Here is an 8,618-nt window from a genome sequence, read left to right as displayed (position 1 = left end):
GTAGGCACGATGGCTGCAGCGTGTGGCCGTCACTCTGTTCTCTCGGGAAATATGCTGCCACGCCTTCACTTGTGTGTTGCTTCGGGGCCAATGTGCTGGCGGCTGTGCGATTGCCGGATGGAGGGAGAGGGGAGGAGCGGAAGGAGGTGCGTGAGCGCAGCGGTCAGGAGTCGCGCTGGGCGTCTCGCCGCGGAGGGCATTGCCCACCCAGCCCAGCACCGCTCCTGTCGGGCACCCTCTCACTATGCAGCGTCGTATTCGACGCCACCAGCACGCAGCGAGGCAGCGGATGCCGCACCGCCACGAGTGAGAGCGGAGGGGAACACGTCTGCTGTTGCGTTCCGAGGAGGCACACCATGTGGCACAGTGGCGTGCCCACAACCTCCTCGCAGAGTCTGCACACGACACCGGGCACTGGATGTGGGGTGTTTGCGTCATGAAGAACACTGTGGTGGAGACATTCCTCCCTCCAGGTGGACGGACGCCTGAGTTTCCTTTTGTTCTTACTCAGGCGGATGGCTGCGCGATGACACCACAACGAGGCAGTTGCTTTCACGATGGAGGGGTGGTATCTGCAGGGTTACGCATTGGGAATGTGAATGGCGAATGCAGTAAGAAGGGGAGTGTCATGGCTCTTTTTTGCCGCGCGAATTGCGGGGATTTTTCATAAGGCATGTAATTGCACTCCTTTCTGTTGTGTTGGAACTTGCCATGATGCATCGCTTCTGTGGCGTGTGTGATTTGGGTTGTCTGCGTGTGGCCGTGGCTGCACCGAATTCTCTTCCCACCTTTGTGTGTATGTTTTCGTTTTTCAGTGACGATATGCCCACGTCCTCTTGCAGAGTGTGTGCGGTGTCGGCGGTGCCACAGGGGTGCGGGACCGTGGCGAGCGGGATGCGTGGGCGAACCCTCCGTGCACACCACGTTGTTATTATTGTTGGCTCTCACCAACACTGTGCTGGGTGGTTGGCACCCGCGCGCCGTCGTTGCGGCGGTATTCGTGCATGTGGTGTGCGTCGCACACTGTGTGGATGACTCTCTTGTTGTGGCTGCCCGTCATGTCTGTGCCTAGTTACCCCATCTCTCTCTTATTCTCCTCCTGTTTGGTGGTTAGTGTTCAGCTTTAACTCAATCCAACTAAAAAAACAGGAAGCAATGCCTGGAAATCAGGCGTCTGCTGTGCCGCAGGGAGATATTTGGAGGAGAGCGAGGCCGGAGTCTGAGGGTAACACAGATCAACCCGCTGCGATTCGCGGAAGAGTGGAGGAGGTGCGGCAATTAATGTGGGCTCTTGACAGTCGAGTGGAAGAATGCACGGTGTGGGAAGACTACGAGTCTGTGTACAATGCGAGGTGGCATCATGTCATGGAGGTTCCTGGCGGCGAGGGGACGGGAATGGAGGTGCATGAGGGGAAACCACCGCAGTCATGGACGTACAAGGCAGTTGGCCGAACTGTCGAAAAGGATGACGGTGTGGAGCAATCCGGTGCACCACGCCTCAGGCTGATGGTGCTCACCTCGGACAATGGATGGCCGCACCCGTGCAGGGAAGCAAGTACCGACTGCTATGTGAACTGTGAGGTGGATCGAGTGTGGCAGATCGTCAAGGGCGATCTCACCGAGTGGTTCAGCAGTCGTCCTGAGGACCACTTTGCGCCTCATCCGCGTGTGTTGATTGGGACGCCCGGTATCGGGAAGTCGGTGGCTGCCGGCTCGTACCTCCTCTACCAGCTGCTGGACTACGATGTCGAGAAACTCCAAATGGTTGCGTACTTTGTTGGTGGAAGCACGACGTACGTGTTTGACAAGACCATCAAGACGGTGAAAGGATACATCGATGAGTCCAGTATCAAAGTTATGAAGGAACTTTCTCGGCGCGGGATGAAGGGGTATATTATCTACGACGTGGGAGGCAGGCTTAGTATTCCGTCTCCTTTTTTGCCTCCCGGAGGATGGGGCATGCTTGTGGTGGCAACGCCAGAGAAAGCAAGTTACATAAACTGGGCGAGTGAAAAGAGAGCCGTACGAATCATAATGAATTGCCCTGATGAGAGCGATGTGAAGGCAATGTGCGTTTGGATGAAGCGCAGTCAGCCTCCGCAGCAGCAAGCGGAATACTGGCGAGAGGTGAAGGGTCGCATGCACAAACTGGGACCGATTCCTCGCTACATCTTTGATGAGAGATATCATACAAATTGGATTGGCCGTTGCCACAGCTTTGTGGATGGGACGACCTCTCGGGAAATCCAGCGTTACTTTGTTTTCGGAACTTCCAAACTGTGGGAGGGTAATAAGGCGCTTGAATATCTTGCGAGGATTGTCCGAGTACGAGGAGAGCGCAATGGCGAGTCGCCTTTCAATGCACCGATAACTGACCACCTCGCAAGTAAAACATTGTGCAAGTTGAAAACGTTAATGACGCAGGCTGAGTTTAACTTATTTGTATCGAGGATCAGGGATTATCTCATGCACGCAAATTTTGGGAGGTGTGCCATGTTTGCATTTTTGAATGTGGCCTTCATGGCTGCAATAAGACGTAAACTGAAGGAGCTGAAGCCACCAACACGACGTCAGTCACACCGCTGTGCGCCGGAATTGTACTCGGGGGAGGGCCCCACCAGCCACTATTTTTTGCCGTCGGTGGAACGCATTGACAAGAAGACTTGTATAAACCACCGGCTGCTGTACATGCCGGAGGTCGAGAAATTTCCGCTGGTGGACGGCTTTTTCTTCATGGACTCAAATCCAAGGACGCTGGTTGGGCTGCGGATGGCTACGGCGGGTGAGCACCACACCACCGCCAGCACTGTGAGGCAGTTCACTGAGTGCCTGGCGGCATATTTTAATGGTTGGGAGGAGTTATCCCGAGACATGTCGTGGGAGATTATTTACGTGCAGCACGCAGACAGCACGCCGTTGAATGACTGGCAGAGATGTGATGTTGTTAATTCCGATAATGTGAGCGAGAAGGAAAAACAAAAAATTGCGGCGTTTTGGAAGGAAAAGGTGCGCCAGTACCAAGTGTCAATATCATCCGGAGACTTTTGAGGGGACAAATCCCTCCGAAGTGAGAAATAAACAAAGAAATGAAAAAAAGAATTGGGGAATGAACGGGCACAGTTTGATTTCTGGTGAAATAGGGATCAGGGGCTGTTTCACCTCTTTGAATACTTTTGTGCGCGCATACGGTGCGGGTGCAGCAGCACCAGACGACAGTATCGCACACAGATGCCGAAGATGTCCAACGCTATCGGACATATCAGTGACAGAAGAGGAAATTGTAAGGGAAAGGGGCGGTTTTATTTTTGTTAAAAAACGTTAGGGGTTGTTTCATACATGTGAATGCTTGTGTGTGCATACGAGGCATAATCGGAGAATTGCTCCCTTGTGGGAGAATCGTCGTGGCCGGCGGCATCGCAGTATTGCTGCATTGTTCATTTCCTTCTATTATTTTTTTTTAGGACCCATCATCAACAGAAGCATCTTTGAGGGATGGACGACGGACAACTTCTATTGAGGAAACAGTGCAGTCCGTGTAACCGCATGGAGTGAGGCGCCGCATCCCATTGAGGGCGGGACGGCTTTTTCGTGCCGGTGCCATCATTGCTTCGCCTTGCGATTCCGTGCTTGACTGCCACATCGTGGCGCAGGGCCAATCCCCTGTATTGTCGGGGAGGCCAGGCGCCAGCAATGTTTCCCTCATGAGATGTTTGTTGTTTGCGCAGGGCTGGCGGCATCGACCGGCGCCCGAACCAGCTGCTTTGTGCTGGGGCACAGCCGTGGCACCAAGAGTTGTGAGGACACGTGGTATTGCAGTGCGGACCATAGGATTTATTTGGGAAAACACGAGAGAAGGCAGCAGAAGCACATCCGTGGGTGCTGCGGCAAATTGGCACGGATGCTCTCTTTTTATTTTGTGACGGGACAATGCGATGGTGCGCCCTGCGCCTGTTGCCTGCGCTCTCATAGGCACGTTCTAAAATGGAGCGCGTCGTTTTGCGAAGAAAGCTCCGTGTGTCAACGCGACAGGGAAACACGGTTGGCGGTGGCAGGAGTCCCTCCCGGAACGGCACCAGAGTGCCGGGTTCCCAGAGTCGGCCGCTCGCCGGGGTGGGGACGACTATCAGGGATTGCCCCGAGCCTGCTTCTTAATGCCGTTGTGGTTGTTGACGGCAAATTGTTGATGGGAGAGCGAGAGTGTGCGTGCCACCGTGTGATTTCTCGCAGTGGGAACTCGTTGGAGTTATGCATGCGTTTTCGCCTCACGGATGTGGTGTTTTGGATCCCTATTTCACGTTATTTGGTGGCGCAGCAGTGAGCGGTGACGTGGTGCAACCCAATAGCCGCACGGGCGGGACGGACACGGTTACATGAGCCTGTGGAGGATCCGAGCAAGTCCAAGTGTACTATGCGGTTTGGGTCCACAAAGAAGGAAGAAGCACCGGGCAGCTGAGGGGGTTGCAATGCACGCGGTTGCGGAAGGCCACACGCATTGTTTGGCTCACGTTGACTGCCACTTTGGGGGCTTTTTCTCGAGGCCGGGAATCCTTTTCATTATTTGGAGGTAATTGATGACACCAATTGTGGAGGGCGTTTTCCTCCATACGAGGATGGCGCACGGGAGACAAGGAAGAAGGAGAGCGACGCCTCGCCAAAAGAGCGGCCGCGGTAACGTTGGCGAGACTCGGGATTGCTTGCGCGGCCAGCTGCATGCCCTCGGCAGGATGTTCATTGGCCCGACTGTGAGACGCACGCACGGGCAGGCACCGCAACAACCGTCTCATTACTTCTCCATCGCACGAATGAGACGACACACGTCAGGCGTGGCAGGTGGCACCCTCTGCGAGCCTCCTCCCTTCTCTGTTTCACGCCTCGGCATTTTCTGCATGTGGACAGCGCTCCCATTGGCCGCCTTCTGTGACACGAGAGCCGCCTGTATTCCTCTCCATCGCATTAAAGTCCTGAGGAGGGCTTGAGGCTGCGTTGAGGAGCCGTGTGGCCTCTGCGAGCATTTCCACTGCCATTCGGAGGTGCTGAATTTTGGATTGCCGAAACGCCACTTGAGTGCTTGCGTCAGAGGCTCGCATGACTGAGCAGCAAACGTGTCCGTGGAGGTGAAGGAGGGCCACGCCATTGGGAGGAGGAAGAGTGAATGGACGGGTGGGTGGTGTCTGTGGCCCATATGTGGTGCCCGACCGGCGCTTCACGTTGTTTGGTGTTATTATCATTTGCATTCACAGAGAATGGCTTTGGCTGCAGCGCCCACGAGCTCCTCTGTCGGTGGTTGAATGAGGCTGCTCTGGTGTTGCCTCCCCCAACTCTCTCGGTTTCTGTGCGTTGCGTGTTTGTGAGCATGACCCTTCTTCCGTGCTGTGCATTTGCCTCATGAGCCGCCGATGGTCTGTGTGGCATATATGATGATTTGCGGCATTTTGTTGGATTGTGCCTTGGCCTCCGCCGCGGAATTACGGTCAGACTGGAGGCGTTACTTTTTCTTTATTGTGATCACGTGCGATGTGTATGGGAGGCCTCTCAGAGAAGAACAAGTCGACATTGTTGTGAAACGCATGTCTGGTGCCACACTCTTCATTGACGCGGAATGAGTTGAGGGTTTTGCATATAAGCTCCTGTGCATTCTTGCCGTGGTGCTCCTCATGCATGGCCCATGGCGACGACTGGCTGAGAATGTTCAGAGGGTTTCTCAATGAGCGGAGGGACGCATACTGCCTTGTCTGCTGATTGAGGGTCCGGGCGTCACGTATGATGCACGGGGCAAGCAGAACCTCGTGCATGGCGGAATGAAGAGACGAGGGGCTGATTGTTTGATTGTTACTGACGAGTCCTGTCTCACTGCTTGGAGGGGGCTGTTGTTCGCTGGGGCAACCTGTTTTGTGTGTCCAGACGCTGCTTGCGCCGAGTGGCGGGGCGCCGTGTTGGTGTGTGTGCGGCACCGTCATGCGGGGCAGCAGCGTGACGTTTACGGACTGCGTGCCTGTGAGCTGATGAATGTGGCGGGAGGCGTGTCTGAGGAGAATCTGTGAAAGGAGGAGCGACATGCGTTTGGCGGTGCTGCTGTGCGATGTGCGAGGGAGGAAGAAACACAATTGCTTTCTGACATGCCGGTGAGTGTGCCACGGCCGCCGATGAGTTCTCAGGGAGAGGGACAGGAGGGAGACGGAGACTGTGCGCACCCGCTGCGATGTGTGGTGCCACAGGATGCGGTTGCCGTTGTTAAGGATGCAGCGGCCGCCATGCGTGCAGGAGAGCGTCATCTGCGTCATTGTGCCTGCAGAGCTTGCAGGTGCTGCGAGGAGGTGCAGACGACCTCTCGTTATTGGGACGCTGAGGCTGTTTTTCTTCTTTCTTGAGCGGGAGAAGCAACTCTTCTTGCACGTGACGTGCTGGTCTGCATCGATGCTCCCAACGGGTTGTCACGCAGCCGTGCCGTTGCAGTGCAACTCTCGTGCTTCTCACTGCACACGTGGCTCCCTGTTGCTGGCCTTATTTGCAGCGCCAGGGCCTGCGGTCCCCCATTGGGAGGCTGCTCACATGTTTTTCTTAATTTTTGTGTGCTGCGTACCGCTCCCACCCCGGATCTTCAGGATGTTTGGGGGCCAGAGGAGGTGAACTCCATGATCACTCGATCAAACTTTCAGGCAGTACTGGCATTGTATCCTGGACCTGGGAAGGCAGTCCTCGTAAGTGTCTATGTGCCCGAAAATGGAAAAAGTGACAGGGGACCCACAATCATTTTTTGGAGCATGATTTTCATGGGATCTGTGGTGGGTGCGCTGATGCTCATCACATTTGCTGTTGTCGCCTGTTGCACCTGCTGCATTTATGCAAAGCGCTGAGTAATTGGGATGAAGCAAAAAAAAAAAAATGGGAACGAACTGATCAGGAATACGACCAACTCAATTGGACGATCCGATGAACAGAACCCCAATAAAAACAGGCAGATAAACAAGTAAATAATTGTCTCACCAGATGTATCTCACGAGAAAGTAGTCTATGCGTGTTTGTAGAAATATTTAGGTCTTTTTTTTTTTTTTTTTTTTTTTTTGTGTGTGTGTGCTTCTCACTTTTCTTTTTTCTTTCCTATATTATTATTATTATTATTAATAACAAGCGGTTCCGCAGTGCGCGTGTTTTATTTTGTTTGCTTTGTTTTGTTTTTCGAACTCGAGCTGAATGAATCACCTGGTTTTATATTCGTTTGTGAAGAGTGCCCAATATATTTTTCTCCCCAATGTACCATCGTGGTATTTTCTTTTTAGAATGCGAGCGCTTTGGACCAACACGCCTCTCCCCTCGAAACGGGAGGCGTGGAAAAGGTGCTTTTTAGCATCTTTCTCTCTCTCTCCTTTTTTTTTTTTTTCTAATTTTTAATTTCCCAGCGAATGACGGTTCACCAAGAAGGACAATCCCCCTCGAATTCCTTCCGGTGCCGGAGTTATTTTTAAATAAATTATGAAAATGTTGCCATAAACTTAAAAAAGGAGTGATTCCTATGGCGCACCTTTCCCCCCGATCGAAGGGTCTGAAGTGAAGAGGAAAAACGCATTTTGTCGAGGTTGGGACGTTGTTTGTTGTTCTTGCCTTTCTTGGGTGGCGAGAAGGTTTGCTCCGCTCTTTCTTTTGCAGTCGCTGCTGTTTCTCTTTTTTTTTTTTTTTTTTTTTTTTTTTTGCGGGTACAAAAGGGTTCGCCATCGCGAAAACCCTCGCGGCGGCGCGTTTTCATTTTCAATAGGAAGGAATGGGGCCCGAGAAGCGAAACCCACGACGATTGCCAGGGCACGTTTGCATAAGAAAAAGCGAGGAAAGAAGAAAACCCGCGGGACGAAAGACCACGGGCGAAAAGAGGCGCACACCGCCCGCGGCTCCTTTCTCGAGGATCGCGGGGCCGCCCAATGTGCATAATATGACGCGGTTTCGCCTCGGGGAAAAACTCCGAAAAAGTAAGGGAAGACCGGGAATCGAACCCGGGTATTCAGAGCCACAATCTGATGTTCTGCCACTGAACTATCTTCCCGCAGCGCACGGCCACAATCCGAAAGCGACGGAAGATTACTCCTCGGGCAATCCCCCCGTTGTGCTGTCCGACCGCGCCCCCCAACCCGCGAAAACGCAAGTGAGGCGAGTTCGGTGCAAGAAAGCCCCGGAACGCGCCCGACACGCCCTGAACATGTCGCTTTCGTTTTCCAGGGGACAGCGCAAATGCGCTCGATTGTTCGAAGATCAAAAGCAACACCTTACGTGGAAAGGGGTCGCGCGACCGCATTTTTTTAGCCCGGTGGCAAACACGCTCGCAATGTCATCCGGGACGCGGGTTCGACTCCCGCAAAGGCCCATGGTTTTATTTCGCGCGAACACCTTAAGCAAGAGCACGCTGCCGAGCCGCTGACCGGACCTCGCGGTTGCCAGCAGGAGCCGCACAGGACGGGAACGAGAAGGAGTGAACGGAGTGGGGACGGAGCTCGCCAGAACCTCGATGAGCGCCTACACCGAGCGAGTGCATATTTATGTGTGCGCGTTGTGGTGGCCCCTGCCGCGGCGTGATCCCTCCATTCGGATTTGACGTGCGTGTATATATATATCCGCGTGCGTGCCCTCATGAC

At 53.8% G+C, this 8,618-nt stretch overlaps 1 protein-coding gene, 1 non-coding gene and 1 pseudogene across 2 annotated transcripts, besides 9 other annotated features; 1 reads left to right on the top strand and 2 right to left on the bottom strand.

The window, feature by feature from the left end:
* Positions 1-3,491: a sequence feature (heterozygous, Esmeraldo-like haplotype).
* Positions 1,327-3,111, top strand: Tc00.1047053508087.20 (annotated as a pseudogene).
* Positions 3,492-6,185: a sequence feature (areas not merged during assembly with more than two copies in the genome that could not be assigned to a particular haplotype).
* On the bottom strand, positions 5,472-6,281 carry Tc00.1047053508087.10 (uncharacterized protein; the record flags this gene model as incomplete). Its single annotated transcript, XM_800533.1, has 1 exon — positions 5,472-6,281. The coding sequence occupies one exon, from the start codon at positions 6,279-6,281 to the stop codon at positions 5,472-5,474; it is 810 nt and encodes a 269-aa protein (XP_805626.1).
* Positions 6,186-6,582: a sequence feature (haploid, Esmeraldo-like haplotype).
* Positions 6,583-8,618: a sequence feature (heterozygous, Esmeraldo-like haplotype).
* Positions 7,039-7,063: a microsatellite.
* Positions 7,102-7,121: a microsatellite.
* Positions 7,147-7,176: a microsatellite.
* Positions 7,365-7,392: a sequence feature (AT_rich).
* Positions 7,654-7,687: a microsatellite.
* Positions 7,962-8,032, bottom strand: Tc00.1047053508087.5. Its single transcript has one exon. It is a non-coding gene; the product is annotated as a tRNA-His (tRNA).

Source organism: Trypanosoma cruzi, genomic scaffold, assembly GCF_000209065.1.
Source record: "Trypanosoma cruzi strain CL Brener 1047053516657 genomic scaffold, whole genome shotgun sequence".
NCBI lineage: Eukaryota > Euglenozoa > Kinetoplastea > Trypanosomatida > Trypanosomatidae > Trypanosoma > Trypanosoma cruzi.
Note: the sequence above shows the minus strand (reverse complement) of the source record. Positions and strands in the feature narration are given on the sequence as shown.